This window comes from Podarcis muralis, chromosome 8 (assembly GCF_964188315.1).
Source record: "Podarcis muralis chromosome 8, rPodMur119.hap1.1, whole genome shotgun sequence".
Classification (NCBI taxonomy): Eukaryota; Metazoa; Chordata; class Lepidosauria; order Squamata; family Lacertidae; genus Podarcis; species Podarcis muralis.
The window spans coordinates 85,533,317-85,552,882 of record NC_135662.1 but is presented as its reverse complement, the minus strand read 5'-3'; the positions used below and the strand labels follow the sequence as shown (position 1 = coordinate 85,552,882).

General features: G+C 48.0%; 1 protein-coding gene across 5 annotated transcripts in view; it reads left to right on the top strand.

Annotated features, from left to right (window-relative positions):
- Positions 1 to 13,029, top strand: part of PCDH1 (protocadherin 1) — a 79,308-nt gene extending 66,279 nt beyond the window's left edge. For 4 of the 5 annotated variants that reach the window (XM_028738156.2, XM_077933461.1, XM_077933460.1 and 1 more), the window contains exon 5: positions 8,827 to 13,029. In XM_028738156.2, the coding sequence (XP_028593989.1) occupies positions 8,827 to 9,212 (386 nt within the window). In that variant the 3' untranslated portion in view covers positions 9,213 to 13,029. Of the gene's footprint in view, positions 1 to 5,398; positions 5,443 to 8,826 lie in introns of all 5 variants that reach the window. The other variant, XM_028738157.2, reaches the window with a different exon arrangement.
- Positions 13,030 to 19,566: the final 6,537 nt, after the last annotated feature.

Sequence of the window (19,566 nt, the reverse complement as noted above, 5' to 3'; positions counted from 1 at the left end):
GGTGCTGGATTTAAGGTGCTGCCTTAAATGTACCTAACATAATGTAACATAAGGAAAACGGATAAGTCCCTCATTTGATGATTTTATTCACTAAGCAAGTCCAGGTATTTTATGTCCACCAAAAATCCATAGCTGACAGCTCCAACTGGTTTCCCTCAGACCTTCAGAATATATTGAAGAACAACATTTTTGAGCCATTCTGCAAGTTTCACATACCATTTTGATAGAGTTGGGTAGTAGAATTCTAGACACTGGGTGATATTCAACTAAGTTTTACTTAAAGTAAACTCACTTGTTGAAGTTCATGGGCCTGAGTTAAGCCATGTTCATTAATTTCAATGGGTTTACTCTGAGTAAAACATCAGATTGCAGATGGGGGGGGAGGGTCATATTTTTGGATACTTCCTCACGTAAAAACTCCCTGCATGTAAGCTCCGGGGAGGAAATTGGACAAAATACCTGCCGAAGTGCAGTATACTCTGTCCATTTATTATTCATTACATTTATTTATATCAGGATACAAATCTTCCCAATGTAGCTTTGAAGTAACATAAAGATACATCAACAAAATCACAATAATAATATTGTTTACTCTTTTTATCCACACACCATAATACAGTAATGTATGCATGCATCTGTATACCATTGCACTATAAGAACTACCGTATATGTTGCTGTTGTTTAGTCGTTTAGTTGTATCCAACTCTTCGTGTCCCCCATAGACCAGAGCACGCCAGGCACTCCTGTCTTCCACTGCCTCCCGCAGTTTGGTCAAACTCATGTTCGTAGCTTCGAGAACACTGTCCAACCATCTCGTCCTCTGTCGTCCCCTTCTCCTTGTGCCCTCCATCTTTCCCAACATCAGGGTCTTTCCCAGGGAGTCTTCTCTTCTCATGAGGTGGCCAAAGTATTGGAGCCTCAGCTTCACGATCTGTCCTTCCAGTGAGCACTCAGGGCTGATTTCCTTCAGAATGGATAGGTTTGATCTTCTTGCAGTCCATGGAACTCTCAAGAGTCTCCGCCAGCACCATAATTCAAAAGCATCAATTTTTCGACGGTCAGCCTTCTTTATGGTCCAGCTCTCACTTCCATACATCACTACTGGGAAAACCATAGCTTTAACTATACGGACCTTTGTTGGCTATATGGTGAATTCTTAATGAGTGGCTGGGCTTCAGGTCCTGCAGAGAAGCATCCTCTTTGCAAAGTTTTCACATTTTGCATTTCCACTTACTGTGCTGTCGTATTTGCAGAAAATAACTGAGGATGAGTCCCTGATCTCAGGTGAACCATCATAGTAAACATGTAGCCTAGCTTCTAAGATGAATGGAAGGGCTGGCTCCAGGCTGTTGTAGTTCTTTGGGCAACCAATCATTAGTAGCCCCCTTTGGCACCGCCCCTTGCTTCTTGTTGATCTGGATCCTGAACCAAAAGCGTTGACTGCTCTATTCATTATGCTCCACTCATTATGCTCTCTTTGTGTCAACAGTGTTTATATCCTTCAAACTATACAAACCCCATTACTGAATATTCCAAATACACTTACCAAGGAAGAAGCCCCCACACAGAACATAAAGGTAAAGGTACCCCTGCCCGTACGGGCTAGTCTTGACAGACTCTAGGGTTGTGCGCCCATCTCACTCAAGAGGCCGGGGGCCAGCGCTGTCCGGAGACACTTCCGGGTCACGTGGCCAGTGTGACATCACTGCTCTGGCGAGCCAGAGCTGCACACGGAAACGCCGTTTACCTTCCCGCTAGTAAGCGGTCCCTATTTATCTACTTGCACCCGGGGGTGCTTTTGAACTGCTAGGTTGGCAGGCGCTGGGACCGAACAACGGGAGCACACCCCGCCGCAGGGATTCGAACCGCTGACCTTTCGATTGGCAAGCCCTAGGCGCTGAGGCTTTTACCCACAGCGCCACCTGCGTCCCTCACACAGAACATAGTGGGACTTAATCCTGAGCAGACATACAAAGCAATCTGTGACACAGATCTGCTGCAAAGTGCACAGTTTGCCTGCCAGCCTGAAATTCCAGTGGGTGGCTATAGACTGTGAGGAAAGATGGATCTGAGATTTGGAGGTGATGCATCTAAGGAGGGAAGAACTCACAATAGCAAGGGGAAGAAAGAGAGACATGATTAGGCTGGAAACAGAAGATGGAGAAGCAGGGAGACCCTGAGGGTTTTGCTAGGCTTGCTTGCCAAGAGAGAAGGGAGATTTAATACCTGCCCTTGGGTGGCGGCTTAATGTGTTGGCGGCAAGGCAGTAGAAACAATTGAAACCATTTGTCTTTGTTTTGCACCACCTGCATGCTCTCTCCTTCTGTCTTAACCACTGATTATCCAATGCCTGAAACCTTTGGGTCGTAGCCAATGTTATTTCTACTCAGAGTAAACCCACTGAAATGAATCGACATGACTAGCTTAGCCCCATTAATTCCAGTGCCTTACAGGCCTCTTCCAATTCCTTCACTTGGGATCTGTTTGCAGGGCTGTTGCCTGCTGCATTTACCTCCAAATCTTTTTCCTGTATTGCTTCTGAATCTGAGGTAGGGAGGGCGACCGAAATGATCAAAGGTCTGGAAACCATGCCTTATGAGGAACGGTTGAAGGATCTGGGTATGTTTCGCCTGGAGAAGAGGAGACTTGAGAGGAGATAGGATAGCCATCACCAAATATATTAAGAGCTGTCACATGGAAGATGGAGCACTCCTGCTCTGGAGGGGAGGACTCCAACCAATGGCTTTAAGTTACAAGAAAAGAGATTCCAGCTACACATCAGGAGGAACTTTCTGACAGTAAGAGGTATTCAACAGTTGAATGGACTCAGAAGGCGGTGCACTCACCTTCCTTGGTGGCTTTTAAGCAGAGATGGGATGGCCATCTGTCAACAATGCTTTAGTTGAGATTATTGCATTGCGGGGGGTTGGACTAGATGACCCTGAGGACCCCTTCCAACTCTACTAGCTAGCTATTATTCCTAGCTCTGGGCTTAGGGTATATATTGTTTCCAGCTGCGGTGTTTTCCTTTTATGGGTCCCTCCTGCTGCAAATGCAAAACAAACATTAGCAGCATCAATAGATGTGAGTTCCTACAGCAATCTCACTGCCTGCACTACAGTGGCAGGAAGTTCCATGGATGAACATCCTGTTTACTCTGAGTTCTTTGATGCTTATTCTGTCAGGGAATAAATGCAAAAAAAGTAACTGCACACTGCACATTAAAGAGAAAGCTCATTAGCAGTAAATGCTTTGAAGCGAACACCAGGGGAAAAGGTGCTTTCAGGAAAGGCATCACCAAATGTTCTGCACCGGTGCAGGCAGTAATAGATGCCAACAGTAGCAGAATGTAAGCATCATAGCCAGACACTGGAGAGACCTGTCAGGAGTAAGCATGGACCAATGGTACCAAACAGTATGGGAAACAGCCCTACTAGAAAAATTAACCAATAAACTGAAACTGACACAGGGACAAATAGAAGAAGACACCTTCCCCCCGGTATGGCTCCATTTTATCACATACACAGCCCAACAAGACAACGACAAAAATCCACCAACAGCATACAAATCAATATGGCTAACCTGATCCAAAACACCCACCCACCCACCCCACTCACACACGAAAACAAAGGCCACCACAGCCAACCACAAATGAATAACCACACCCTAGGCCAACCCCAACCTCTCTCACCACCAAAGGAACAGAAGTGAACAGCAAAGAACCTGCAAAAGCAATGCTGACACCAAACCCTACATATAGTAAGTAAAATAGAAACATCGCCACCCGACCTCACCCCCGCCTATCTTTCCCTCCTCCACCTCTTTCCCCCTTTTCTTCCTAATGTCTCAACAAATGAAACTGATTTTTAAAAATATTACATGGAGACAAGAGAGAGACATTGCAAACACTTTTGTAAATCAAGAAAATCTTTAATAAATAAAAAATAAAAAACAGTAGCAGAGTGTCTCATAAGGGGGCTTCAAATAAACAATCACTAACTGCTCTTCCCCAATAGAAACTTCTAAGGTCCCTGTGGAAATCTTAGGGTGCTTTGCAAGACCCAACCATGTCATTACAACCTTAGTACCGTCGAGCTCTGACCCGGATGGCAGACTCAGGAGGGAGATGAGTCAGAGGTTGGAGGAGATGGAAGCCTTTCCCTCTCTCCAAATTGCCCCAAAGTTGAGACAGGAGTTCCGCCCTCTTCCCCGCTTCCTGTGGGGGAAAGAGGGCTGTCGGAGTCTGGGGAGGGCTCTGAGCCACAGCCTGGGGTGACTGAGCAGGATGTAGAGGGGGAGGCAGGTCCAGCGCTCTCTCCCAGGCGAAGGCAGCACCTATGGGGAGGCAGGAGACCCAACCATCTAGATGTAGCACCTGCTTGGAGGCAAGACCTGCAAGAAGAGATTCTCATGAGTAAGGACTGCACCCCACCTCAGCTTTAAAGCTTGGCTGGTGGGCGTGAATACCGGTACTTGTTGGAACAACTTCTCAGCTCCTATGAAGTCCTGAACTCCTTCTAGCTTATCCTGGATTCACAAGCCTTGGCCTTGGTTCCTAGGCTCACGCCCCTGGTGCCTTTGCACCTGCATGCCTGTTTTTATTGAATTTGTTTCCCTGGGACCTTTGAATCTGTTAGCTCAAAGGGCAGAGTGGTCTGTGCTGTCAGCTTTCCCTGCTGCTCAGTCTGTTCAGCTGCTTAATTTGCCTGTTAGTTTGGGTCTCCCCAGGCCCAGTCCATCCCTCTAATCTTTACACAAGTGTGCCTGGCCCACAGTTTGGGATTTGCTGTGTGAAAATGCAGGTTAGGAGCACAAACTTTGTCAATTTGGAAGGTGGGGAGGAGAGAAGATTGTAAAAGGTGTTGACGTGAATCAGAATACTCATGTGTTTCAGATCTGGCTGTTTCTGGAGGAGGCCAGGATCAGGTCTTGGAGAGATAGCATTGCCCTACTTTGGTGGTGAAAGCCCCATGGCATTGCTGGGTGGGCAGGTGGGACAGTGAACACTTAGGGAGTTGAGAGTGGGGCTGTATCCTGAGCAGTGCCGGATTTACGTATGAGCTAAACAAGCTGTAGCTTAGGGCCCCACTCTCTTGGGACCCCCCAAAAATGTAAAGGAAAGAAAAAACTGGATGTACATTTCCAAAATATAAGATAAAAATAAAATAAAATAAAACCTACATACAGCAACAGTGGCAAATGGCATTTGATACCCATTAGGTCCACAAATGACCATATAGCATATATTCAACACAAAAAACAGCAACAATTTGTTGTTGACAAAGGACAGCTGGACATATAAAGGGCCCCATGACCTTCAGTAGCTTAGGGCCTCATCCAACCTAAATCCGGCCCTGATCCTGAGTGACCCTCTCCTCCTTTTTCTGCTCCTCATTAGTGTCCCCTGAATGGAGCAGACTGTGAAAGGGGCTCTGCACCCAGGTAGGTGTGCATGGCTTTCCAGGGAAGAGCGTGGGCTCAGGGACCTACGAATCCCACACACACCTTGAGAGGGTTGCGGGGAGGCAATGGACGTGGGGCTCTAGGAAGCGCAGCCCTGCTTGGAGCAGCATGGAGATGTCTTTGGGAAGCAGCCTTGGGAGATGGAACAAAAGCACTGCTGGCTAAACTGGCGTGGGTGGAAGTGCGAGGAGAGAGAGAGAGAGAGAGAGAGAGAGAGAGAGAGAGAGAGGTGCTTCCGCTTTGCTGCTACCAAAAACGGGGCAAAACCAAACAGAAACGTTCAGTGCTGCATGACTTGGGGAAACGCATGCTCACGGGGGCAAAGAGTGCAACAGGCGACAGCTGATGCAATTTCAAAAGCTCAGGAAAAGAGGATACTGGCATGTTCTGAGCCTCCCTGCAGATATATTATCCAGTCCCTTTGCTTTCTCTTCCCAAGCCTCTGTTGTCGCTGGAATCTCTGGGCGACAGAGAGAAAAGGGGAAGGGAGGTGGCTGAGCTCATGATTTCCATCTTTATTATTCTTCATTGATTTGCTTATTCATTGAAGTGTTTTAGTCTGCTTCCCCATCTGTGTGAATCCTATGCAGTGATTATAGTATATATCACAAATGCCAATGGGCAAGAGGAATCAGTCTCGGCATTTTGGGCGTGGTTATGTGGGAGGGCAGGAAAGGTGATCCACGTGATCCCTTCAGACAAAGCAGTGAACCAGTGGAGCATTCAGAAGTATAGATGTAACACGATTTCCTGGTTAGCATAAGCATAAGCCTTAGGGGACATTAGCAGAGCTAGCATTGGAGTGCTCAGGATGGGTGGCAGAAGGGGATTTTATTTTATTTTATTTTATTATTTTATTTTATTTTAGTGTATCTGCCTGCAGTCTGCAACACACCAGTATTTTATAGCCTTTTAAAATTTGTTAGGGCAACTTTAAAGTGGGACAGGGCAAATTTCCATAAGATATTACACACACACACACACACACACACACACACACAATATCTTAGACTGACTTGTCCTCCCTTAATTGGTAGTGACAATAATTAGCATGGATAATTGGTGTCTGAGCTTGCAGGAATGGGCCCATAAATAGAGATATTGCAGGGTATTTTTAAGCATATATAGTAGTGGGGAATTCTCCTCCTCCAGCCCTTGTGAATTCCCTTCTTGTGAGCTCAAAGTGTTGCCACTTTTCTGTTTGTCCAGCCTGCTTCTTCACCCTCAGGGCACGGATCCCTTGGCCCACCTCGCCCATTCTATGCCCCTTCTTAGTAAAGGCAAGCAATTGCAGGTGACTGAATCATTTGAATAAACCAAACACAGCACATCCCCCTCCACTGAAGCTTCACAGGTTTCTGTGGGGGGCAGCGGGAGGGAGGGAGGGGGGGAGGGAGAAGCATCCATGGATGGAAATTCAGATGGCGCAGAATGCAGAAAATATCAACTCGGGCATGCTGTTATTATTTTGGAAATCTGGATGTTTTTATTTAAATGTAAATACTTTTTTTTAATAAAAAAAGACATTTAAATTAAAGTACATTTGTCACAATATTGCTTCATAGTGTGGGTTTTATTTTAATGAAAGGCTAAGCCCTCCTTTTTGCATGATTAAACATGCCCTTCCCCAATGAAAAATTCTTTTTATAAAAGCATGGCGAGAGATCTGTTATGCACCTTTGGCCCAAACAGCCACAGTTGGGCAGAAGCGATAAAACCTAAAAGCAGAGACATATAATTTATTTAAGTAGTCTGAGCTACGTACTTTTTCTTTTCCATCTAGGCATCCCTGCGAGATAGGCCATCATGGGACAGAATGACTGTCCAAGTCCCCTGGCAGCCTTCACAGCTGAGCTGGGAGCTGAATCCAGGTTTCCCTAGTTGAAGTTCAAGTCCGTCCTCTGCGCCATAATACTAGTGAGGTGCCTTGCAAGTACTTAGGCATCTAGGGTTCAGTTCTGTGCATGAAAATATTCTCATCGCAACATACATATATATGTTTATTTTTCTATGTCCACATCAGCTGTAGCCTAGGCAGGGGAACAGCTGCCACCTCGGGGAGCGGCCGCTGGTTTTTAGTGCCCAGGTGCCCCCTTGGGAAGGAGAGGTGGGCTCTGCTGGCAAATAAAGGAAATCTGGCTGAAATGAGAACTGGTACTACGATCCTGTAGGGTGTGGGGTCGGGGGTATGTTTGTGCATACTCACATGTGCAAAAAACCAAACCAAACCAGAGGTACACAGAAAGACAGAGTTCTTTAGACTGGCCTAAGCTATAGGCTTGGTTTGCACATGAAGGAAAATAAGATGAAAGAATCCCGGAGGAAGTAGATCGTATAGCCATTTCAGACTGTAAGTGGGAGAAATGCCAATTTTTTTAAAGAAAAAAAATCTGCAGGTAAAAAAACAAAACCCTTTCGGGAGTAATTTTCTCTCTAGCCCTTTCTCTCCTTTGCTGTGTTTTCTACATGTAAAGATTTTCCTAATGTAGAAGAGCAGGCACACCTCTGATCCCTCTGCTACAGTCTGAAGTGTTAGCGTTCATTTTGCCCCATCTGGACTCGGTCATATATTAGTCCAGCCTCATTCTGTTGTCTGGACCAGGCCTCAGTCTTTTTGCCTGGCATATAGTAATACAATGGGAAACGGGAGGTGCTGTGGGTTAAACCACTGAGCCTAGGACTTGCCGATCAGAAGGTCAGCGGTTCGAATCCCCGCAACAGGGTGAGCTCCCGTTGTTCAGTCCCAGCTCCTGCCAACCTAGCAGTTCGAAAGCACATCAAAGTGCAAGTAGATAAATAGGTACCACTCCATGCTGGCCACATGACCCGGAAGCTGTACGCTGGCTCCCTCGGCCAATAAAGCGAGATGAGAGCCACAACCCCAGAGTCGGTCACGACTGTACCTAATGGTCAGGGGTCCCTTTACCTTTATAGTAATACAACTCACCTAACCCATGAGGACTAGTGCTTTGCTTGACTCTCTAGTCAGTTGCAGACCTTGGGTCCTCAACTTTCAGTGGCGCCCTGAGCAACACCAAAATTTGGCACCCTCTCGCCTTGCATTCTGCATCCTAGTGGTGCCCCCCCCCAAAGGCTCTGTGCCCAGAGTGTCTGAACCAGTGGTGCTCCCCTAACTCTGCCTCTGCTCCAGTCCTCACTTCTGGTACTTCTTCTGTGAGGAATGCAGCACTGCAATAATGGAAAGGACTGGTGAGGAAGATGGCTCCTGAGGGTGTGTACTCCCAGGCATGATTTGCCTGAAGTTTGGCCATAGCAGGTTCTCAGACTGTGCACTGTGTCTCTATGCATGTTTAATCCTCCTCCCTCTCCTTCCTTTTTTGTTGTTGTTGTTGTGTTGTGCAGATCTCCGGCCTCTGCCTGACGTAGCCATGACAGGGAACTGCACCCGGGAATGCACAGAGTTTGGTCACTCTGACACCTGCTGGATGCCAGGTCAGTCCTCTCCAAGCCGGAGGCCCAAGAACGCCCTCAAACTCTCCACATTTGTGCCTTATCAAGACAGAGGGAGTCAAGAACAAGTTGGGAATGGCAGCCCCAGACTCTCAGAAGAGCGCAACACCAAAATGGCTAACCTCCACCTGCTCCCCACGTACAGTGCCTTCTCCAACAGTAGCCATGAGCCCTGCAAGGACTCCCCCATGGAGGAAATCCCTCTGACCCAGACCTCGGACTTCCAGGCAGCCACCACACCATCGTCCCAAACTGCCAAGCGGGAGATCTACCTGTGAGATGAAGAGGACCGTGGAAGGTGCCTGCGAAACACCTCAGACCAGTGTCTGGATTTCAAAGAAGAATAAAAAGAAGGGACTTTTCAAACTGTGATGCTTTATCGCTCGCATTGGTGGTTCTGTGCCTGCCAGGTGAGAATGCCTTGCCCAGGCCCTGGGCACAGGAACACTTTTTTATGAACTCATTGCTCCCAGGGCAAGAGAACCGATGTCAACATGAATTACCAAGCTCTCAGTAGAGTGGTCCCTAGATGCCTGGAAAGAGGGAGAGAGGAAGGTAGCGAAGAGGGCTTGGCCTCATGGCTTCAGGGCTGGGGGTGGGGGGAAGGGCTGAGTTACCAAAGGTCCACGTAGACTTGGTGGAGTCCATTGGGCACAGGGCCAAGGGCACCTGGCACAGGTCCAGGGGGAAAAGCTGCCTCTCTTGTTACTGTAGACTCCTGTAAATATGAATCTTAGGAATGACATTTGCGTCCTGCCTGATCAGAAGTTTTATTGTCCTTGAAACAAAAAGACTTTGAAACAAAACAAAAACCACAGGGAGCAATTTCCAGCTTGAATCTTTCACCACACAGAAGAGCACATGGGAGCAAGTGCTTCCAAGCAGCCCACCCTCACCTTCCACAGTGTAAAAAGGATGGGGCACTGGCTGGTGAGGGGAGAGCTCTGGCCGGTCACCAGGACTGGGCGGAAGGGCATTGCAGAGCTTTTAACCCCAATCTCTTTCCAGACTTCAGCAACTCTTCTCGTCACATGTGAGGAGGAGGAGGAGGAGGAGCCTTAGAGCTGCTGGTTGTGGCTTTCATCTGGTCCTCCTTTGCCCCTGCCCCCTGGAGCTAAGGCCAGCTGGAAAGGTGGAAGAGACGTCCAACCCCCTAACTTCCCAGTATCTCTTCTGCCTCACGCGAGGCAGGGAACTCCCATGGGGTCACTGGGCCCCAGCGCCATGATCCCGGCCTTTGAAAAGTCTGCCTGTAAGCCACCATTGCCTTTGTGAATGGAGCTTTGACTCAGGGTCACATTGGGGGCCACGAGGCCTCTGTATGCTGGAGTCACCCCCCTCCCTCCCTCTGCCTTGAGGCCAGAGAGCCAGCCCCAAGGGCTCCAGTGTTCTCTTTGGGTGCCGCAGGTTTAGCCACATAGGAACTCTCTGGTGGTATCGTGGTTCCAGCAGGGCCCTATAACAAATCATGGAACTACCCTTGGAAGCATTGATCCCCGCAGTGGGTTGTCCCCTTGGATGGGTGAAAAGACCAGCCCCAATTGGGCGAGGGGCACTCTTCCACCTCCAGCCACCCATGGGCTGCTCAAGGAACTTGGTTCTTCAGTTGCTCGTAGGTGTCCTGACTTAATTGGACCTGGCTCCATATAGCCAAGAGCTCGTGGCCATCCCTGCCCATCAACCTGTCCACCCTGCGAGCGGTGGGGCTTCACTCCAATCTGCATGGCAATGGAGGATACAACTGTTTGTCCCGCACAACATTCATTGGTACAAACTCCCGTGTGGGACCTCTGTTCACCTGACCACTGATACTTGTTGGGCCCGGCTCTGCCCTCTTGGTCCCTGCATTGGACTTGGTTCTTCTGGTGCCCATAGACCCTGCCCCCTCCCCACATTTTGCCATGGGTCATGGATGTGTTCTTCTTAGCTGGGCTGCAGGAGGCAGACTGGTCGTCACCCTTTGCTGTGTCTCTGTTCAACTTTCTCTGTTGCATGGATCTGGGGAGAAGGAGGGGAAGCACCTCGTGGTATCTGCAGGGATACTTCTCCGTAGCTTTTGTGGTACAGTTGTGTGTGTGCGTGTGTGTCCGGGCTGACAGTCTGGAAGCAGGTAGGTGGGGAGGGGCAGTCTCCAAGTTCCTCGGACTGAACAGCCAGGCCAGAGCCAGAAGCTTTAATAGGACCCTCTTGTCCCATTGTGTCATCTGGCTCCCGCCAAGTAGGTTGCTAAACTATCATCTTCTGACCATCGGCATTGGTGACACCAAAGTGCAGAACAGAGCAAACAAGCAGCTTCCTTCAACGGCTGCCACCAACCAGAGAATTAGGTGTCTGGAGTACTAGAGTCCTCCATTTGCGATCCCTGGTGACTTGCAGTCTGCACGAGAGCAAAGGACTTCCCTGTTCTGTTGCCTACACTCTCTGAGACTCAGGGCTGGTCCAGAAGCAACTCGCAGATGGTAGGGGGCGCCTTGCACTACCTATTTATTCTGGGGCTGGGTGGCCCGTGGTGAGCTTTGACCTCGAAGGAGCTGGAAATGGCTGTTCTTTCCATACCCACTCAAACACAAGCTTATATCTGCTCTGCCCAGGGATCAAAGGGATTTCAGCCACCCATCCTGAACCATACATTGTCCTTTCCAGACACTTTAAAGTGCCACTCTAAGGTGGAGAGGGGGCGGGACCCTCTTGCTCTTCCATATTATTACTTCCCTGCTGTGGAAGGCATAGACGGGAGCCAGGCTCACTCACCAGAGAATACCTGTGGTTCCCAGGTAAGGTTACCTTATTTCATTTTTAATAATAATAATAATAAAATGCCTGTGAAATGGGACATTCAAATAGGCCTGTCCATAAGTTGGGCCTGCTGAAAGAAAGCAAAAAGAACACAACGGAAAAGCCCAGGCCTTTCGCTTGACAACGGGCATTTTAAGGCTGCCCTCAGCCGAACGCTGCTCCCATCCTTGGATACATTTGCCACAGGGCTCCGTGGAGCAAAATGAGTATGTACCAAGCAGGCTAGGGTTGCTTGTCCCCTTCTTAGTTAGGCAAAGGCCGATACGTGAATGTGAATGACAGGCTGGATCAATCCACACTGGTGTATCTGATGGTATCTGACATGGTGTGTGTGTGTGCGCGTGTGAGTGTGTGTGTGTAAAGTCTTCCACCTCTTCCCTCTTGGTTTGCCCCTGGAAAATCGGATAAAAGAAGGCGGAGGGAGGAAAGAGAAGGGGGCTTGGTCTCTGGTCCCATGAAGGAAAACCATGAGGAAAACCACGTTCAAGACATAGCTGCCTCCCGCGTGCGGCAGAAGAGGTGAGGATGTTTTGGGGGGACAGCGGTAGTGCCATTGGGCTGAAAGGCCACGGAATAGGGAGGTGTCACAGGGTGGTGCAGGCGATCTCCAAGAGCCCAGGTGCCACCAGGAGAAGCTCATTTTGCACAAGTCAAAGCCAGAAGGAGAGAGCCTATGTGCGCAGAGGTGGGGTGGGGAAGGAGGAGGAGCTCAAGGGTCCTGGGCTAGACAAGCACATTGAAGGGCGAGGGGGGAGGGAAGGACACTTTTGAGCACTGCACTAGGACAAGCCAGGGGTAAAACCAAAGGTGGGAGGCCAGGCACAGGCCAGCTGTGTAAGATGGAGCCAAGTGACCCCTTTGTAGCTCTTCGTGTTGGTTCTATTTATATGAGATTTCAGTTCCTTGCTTGTGATGCCTTGTTTTTTGTACAGTTTTATGTACATGCAGGTGTAGCTTTTTCTAAAAGGAGGAATCCTACGGCAGAATAAAGAGTACCCAACTATTTTTCAGATGGTGACCTATGTTTAGGCGCTGCCTCTCTTGCTAAGGTTGTATTGCTCTCAATGTGATGCATTCCCCTTTGCACTGGGATGGCTTTGGGCCCGGGGCTTCGTTCTCCCCAGGCGCCAGGAGCACAATTGATTCCCTTGTAATCCTTTTTGTTTGGAACAGTGAGCATGACACCTCGTGAGCCCTTTTCTGTTCTCTTCCATTCTGTTTGTTTGCTGAGCTGTCAGATGACAAACTCCACTGTAATTAGCCCTCCCAAAGCTTTACAATAAAAATGTGAAAACCTTCTGGCTTGATCTGATTTATTGTCTCGGCAGATCAGATAGGTTAGGTGTCAGATATGTGTACCCTGGGCTTCTTTCCGTATCATTTCTGAAGGACAAAATATGCAACCAGGAAGACCCATGACTAGATCTCCGTGTGTGTGTGTGTGTGTGTGTGTTAAAACACCACTAGGCTGTAAATAAGGGTTAGTTAGCCTGGAGCAGTAGCACCAGAAGGAGGGAAGAGGATTCGATGAATTCTCCCAGCTCAGTGTCCTCTGCCAGTTGATATTTGTGAGAGAAAGACATCCATATTATGCCCATTTTCATAGCAGAAAAAAACCAGTTGTGTAGCCTCTTATAAACTTAGTTTAAATATATCTGACTTGCCTTTCAGGGCAAAGTTTTGCAGACAGAAGTTAAAGGCTGGCAAAATGTTAAAGGCTGGCAATATAATAATAATAATAATAATAATAATAATAATAATAATAATAATAAATTATTTATACCCCGCCCACTGTGGGCAGCTTCCAACAGAATATTAAAACACAATAAAGTCTATTAAACACTAAAGGCTTCTCTCAACAGGGCTGCCTTCAGATGTCTTCTAAAAGTCTGGTAGTTGTTTTTCTCTTTGACATCTGGTGGGAGGGCGTTCCACAGGGCAGGTGCCACTACCGAGAAGGCCGTCTGTCTGGTTCCCTGTAACCTCGCTTCTCGCAATGAGGGAACCTCCAGAAGGCCCTTGGCACTGGACCTCAGTGGAGAACGATGGGGGTGGAGACGCTCCTTCAGGTATACTGGACCGATTTTATTCTGGCATAATGTGGATCCACTTCATTGTGGATCCAATGAAGGATAATTATGCATATGATGAAGTGGACTCTAGTCCATGAAAGTTTCATTTCATTTTATTTATTCAGTTATTGCATTTATGTTCCAGTTTTTCCTCCAAGGAGCTACATGGTTCTCCCTGTCATTTAATCACCACAACAACCCTGTGAGGCAGGTTAGGCTGAGAGGCAGTGACTGGCCTAAGTTCACCCAGTGAGCTTTATGCCCAAGTCCGGAGCTTCAAGTCCTAGTCCAACACTCTTAAACACACTGGCTTTAACCATAAGCTTAATAAATAATTTTAATAGTCTTTATTTGCGTTGTGCCAATAGTCTGTGTTGTATCAAGTCCCTCCCTTCATCCATCGTCCTCCGTGAGACTATTAGCAGCTTCAGTGGGCAAGGAAATGGCCCAGTGGAATAAAATTTAAAGTATCCCTTGTGTGCCCTGTTGCCCTGAGCCAATTCCTCCACCCCGGGGGGCTGTTTTAAGAAGGCTGCCGAACAAGTGTCTGAGGTCAGCAATACGGCTGGATGAGCGCGAATAAACTGAAACTCAGCCTAGACAAGATAGATCAAGGAAGTGGGGTTCCGCCTGACCTCTGGGATATTGTTTCTCATCTGGGAAAGCTGTCTGCCCCACACCTGGTACACCCACAGAGTAGCTGCAGCTTGGAGCAATTTTTCTGGATTCCTCTCTCCCGAAACAAAACCGGGCTGCCTGGGTAAATGCCCGGACAGGGCCGTCTTTAGCAGATGCGGCACTGGGGTGCAAATATCCGCCCAGAGCCCCCAAATTACCACGGATAGTGTTGGGGTGGCCATAGCTGCGCACTGCCAGCCATGGGGGGGGTGCAACTCTCCCCCATGCCGCTGCGGGAGAGCAATCCCCACAGAGGCTTGGGAGTGAAGTTGCGCCCCTCCCAAGCTTCCTCGGGAGGAGAACGATCCCCGCAGAGGCTTGGGAGGGAAGTTGCACGCCCGCCAGCCTTATGGTTGGCGGGGTGCAGCTGGCAGGCATGCAGGGAAAGGGGAGGCCACCGGCAAAGCCCCACAGCTCCCCCACTTGCCGGGGCGCCCCTGAGAGGCCGGCACCCTGGCGCGACGCACCACTAAGCCCTACGGGAAAGACGGCTCTGTGCCCAGAACTTTAGAAAGGTGGGGAGATCTTTACTTATGGTGGCAGGGGCCTGTTTGGCCACCTGAGGAAAAATAGGAAGGTGCTGCCCAGGGCTGTAGCTAGGGGGTGGGAAGGTGGGCCCCCGCCAGTCCCCCGGGTTTGCAAGGCTGCCCAATATCTGCACGGAGCCCGGGGTGCACTGCGCAGCGCTCCCCGGGCTTCGGGCTGCAGGCTGCTATCCGCAAGCCTTCGAAGCGGGGTGGGCACTCCCGCTGCGTTCCGAAGGCTTGCGGAGAGCTTCCTGAAGCCTGCATTCGCCCCATAGGATGCACACACATTTCCCCTTCATTTTTGGAGGGGGGAAAGTGCGTCCTATCGGGCGAAAAATACGGTGATTTTTTGCCTTAGGTGCTAAAAGACCAGAGGCTGAGCCTGCCTGCTGAACTCTGGGCAGGCTCTTGTCCTCTGTGATACCAGGTGTGCTTATTATCCAGCCTTTGCCTGCTAGCTTTCCTAGATTGCAATGGGGAAGGGAGCCATTGAGTTGACGGCTTGGTGCGATTCACTGGAAGGAAATCCGCAAAGGGAGACCAGAATAGCTATTGTCTGGAAAGGAAACCCGGTGGAGTGGGGGGTGTCAGGAGAAAGGAACGACTTTTCTTTCAAGGCGCTGACACAGAGTGTGTGACTGAGAACAGGAGGAAATCCTGATCAAAGTAAAAATAAGTGTAGACGGGGGGAGGTGGCTGCCTCCTTAGTATTTATTATTTGAAAATTGCTTTATGGTTTTATATATATTTTCAGTTCCTTATTTCCATAACTTACACCCTGTTCTTCCTTTGTATTTCGAGAAAAGGGCTTCGGGATAATTAAAAGTGGGGCTTTGCTACCCTTAGGTGCTCGTAGAGGAAGTGATGGCATCTCGGGTGACCAGCTGCTACTGCACAACAGCACTTCTGGCACACCCTGGTTTGAACCCAGTTGGGCCCGGCTGTGGAGTTGGGTACCAGCCGCTGCCAACCTCTCACATCCAGTTGGTGCATTGTGCTGAACAGCCCAGTCCACCACCTTACAGCCCATTCCAAGAACATGCTAAACTTTTGAAAACAGCACAGGATGTGGTAAAGGTAAAGGGACCCCTGACCATTAGGTCCAGTAGTGGCCGACTCGGGGGTTGTGGCACTCATCTCGCTTTATTGGCCGAGGGAGCCGGCGTACAGCTTCCGGGTCATGTGGCCAGCATGACTAAGCCGCTTCTGGCGAACCAGAGCAGCGCACGGAAACACCATTTACCTTCCCACTGGAGCAGTACCTATTTATCTACTTGCACTTTGACGTGCTTTCGAACTGCTAGGTTGGCAGGAGCAGGGATCGAGCAACGGGAGCTCACCCCATCGCGGGGATTTGAATGGCCGACCTTTTGATCGGCAAGTCCTAGGCTCTGTGGTTTAACCCTCAGCGTCACCCGCATCCCTACAGGATGTGGAACATCACACAAATGCAGAAGCATGTGGGAACTGCAGGATTCATGTGCAAATGTGACATTTCAATGCACAAAGGAGTAGCGTTTTCTTGTTGGACCTCACCTAGGAGAATAAAAAAAAATGCACTTCTATTTCAACATCTCAAGGTAGGGTGGTGAATTTTAGGTACAGTTGTTGATCTAACCTAATACTAGTATTAGGAATCAGTATCAGTATTATAGGAATCTAAACTTATTGGAAGAGATTTTTCTGAGACATTTTTCTGAGAATTTTCTTTCTAAACTGTTTAAAAATCCCCCTACCCAATGCCTCGCAGAATAGTGGGTGAAATTCACATGACAACATATCTGATGGGAGAAATGTAGCATTCAAACAAGTCTCGGGAGTGACATCATAACTTGTTTATGCCTTGTTTAGGCATGTGGTCTGCAAAGCTGGAGACTTTCATAGCCATGGCAATCAGGGATATATGAGAGACCTGCCCATACACAGCCACTTCCTAATTGAATCTAATCTACAGCAAGAGGCAGGATTGAAAAGCCAGACTTAATACTCTCTACAGCAATTACTCCCAGAAAATAAAGGAGCAGATGTAGGAAGGAGCCTTGAAGGATATCTTGAGGTTATGCTTGGGTATCACTTACTGTCCTTTGGCTGGATCTCAATGCTGGCAGGTACAGTGGGCTTCCTGACACCCTGGACTTCCTGTGACTCCTCAAAAGCAGCACGTCATCTCAACTCGCTTTGCATCTTAGTGTTGGAAGTGCTCATCCCAGATCTCTGAACCAGCAGTCCTTCCTCTTGGGTGTCCAAAAGCCCGGGATCAGTTTCTCGGGCAAATAGCACTGGCAATAAAATGTTACGAGGTTCTTCAGCTGAGCTCATCGGAGGCACTCAAAAACGATGAGCCGGGATCATAAGCATCTTAAGCCACATTCAGGATTCCTCTGAATTTCAGGCTGAAAGGTACAAAGCTATGAGAGAGATGCCTGCACCCCTGCCAAGAGACAGGTCTATATTTCTCAAGCATCGTGGGAGTAATTGGTCAAGATTAGCTTAAGAGAAATAAATCCAGTGCGCATTTGAGTCGCTAAGGCCACGTAGACTTGCACTGACAGCGGGGTCAGGCATCAAAAGTCAGGCACCTGCCAGGGGCCCAAACCCTGATTCTGACCATACTAACAGGAGCCTCGTGGGACTGCTCTTCCACATGGTAGTGAGAAGGAACAGAAGCCACTGCCTGCTTGTTCGTAATTCTAGGACTGTCCCTGGAAAGTATGGACACTTGGCATGGTATAGAACCTCAAAAGAATGTAAATTATAACTGTCAAATGGTGGAAACCCAAAATACACAGCAGGGGGGGATCTGATTTGCATATTGTACGTAGCAACAGTATCTGTTTGATAGTCTGAAGTACTCTTGAGTCTTCCGCAGTCAGCTCTACAGAAAGCCTAGGCGATGGCTCACTCAGCAGTGGCAATGCAAGCACAGATGTGCAGGTCTTGGCGGATAAAAGATCTGTGGATAATTTTTAAAAAGCTAAATGAAGGTCTGCCTGGCTCTTATTCCGAGAAGAGGTGAGAGAGCAAATGAGCCATTTTGTTTAGCAGTGGCCGGGATAACCTTTCTTCAGCTTCAGCTGGTAAAACAGTTGTGACTGTTTCTGGACCAAAATAGTTTGATCACCACAGTTTAGGCACTGGTGACTTCAAGACCTGAATGCTGCACTCGATGTGAGGCTTCCCTATTGATTGATCCAGAAACTGCAGCTCGTGCAGAATCCTGGCATGAGGCTGGTGCTGTGGCATGCAAATCAAAGGGATACATTGCTGCAGTCCTTATCCCTCCATGTGGCCTACCTTTCAGGGTTGTTGGAGGATAAATGCTGGAGAAGAATCCTGAACGTTCCCAAAAGCTTCTGCACAGCCTCATTCTACACCTTACCACACTGCAACCACTGATTAAGGGGTAGGGTTGGAGTTTGCAGTGCACAAGGTTAGGATATTATATGACAGCTCATGTTCCCGCATTAAATGTTGGAGATATTAAATGTCCTGCAGAAATATTGGTGAGCCCTTGCCGGACCAAACTGATGTACAGTATTCCTTAACAACAAAAAGTAGGCATTGCACATAGCAGCCACTAGGTGGCTCTCTCTGCAAGCACTGCACTTCTGACGGGACGTGTGGCTTCATTTTTGGATCTGACCATGCCCTGTGCGATCTGCCAGTACTTTGGTTTCCATAGGCTTCAGTGGGGCAGGGAAAGCTTAATAACTTCTGAACTGCTGATCAGAACTTCTCCCAACCAATGCATGATCGTCTTCCATGGAAAACCTGAATAAAGTACGTAAGTCATTCACACTAAGATTGGAAAGAAATGTGTTGGATCATTTCTCAAACAAACAAACAAATGGGGCAGTATCAATTTTCAGCACTTTTAAATTTGCTATACCAGTGGCAATTTTCATCAGATTGGTTTGAAATATGAAATGGTTGTAGACCTCATTGTGCAGATCATGTATGCAAAAATTCAATGCGTTAGCTCAGCAAGTGTCATTTCTATGAACTGTAGAATCTTGAAAGTGAACTTTTCCCCCTCTCACCTTAACTAAAGGGAAACACTTCTTGCCCTTTATTGCGCTTTTAATTGCCTTTTTGTTCATTTTAGTAAATAGAGTCATTTGATCACATTTCAGGTGGTTGTATCAGGAGGTGTGATGGGGAATGGGTATCAAGTCATCCAAAGTCAGGTCCCAGGTTTCCCTAGGTGGGGTCCCAAGTGAGAAAAGGGATCCCTAGATCAGGACTGGTGAACCATTTCCATTGACATTGACAGTCAGCTAATGGCAGATGAAGGTGATGGACTATATGGATCTGGCAGAAATGACCAGGGAGAAGAGTCGGTGGAAGAAGATTGGAAGAAATTTAAAGACTATCTACAGAAATATTGTAAAATTAATGAATGTTAGAATGATGTTGGATAAAAAGTTAAGTGGTTTTTAGCTATAATGCTATAAGGAATATGAAAAAATGGATTATTAACAGGTAAAAATTTAATGTTACAATATTTTAAGATTAAAGACTAGGATAAACAAAGAGGGAAAGGATTTGCTGAACTAACA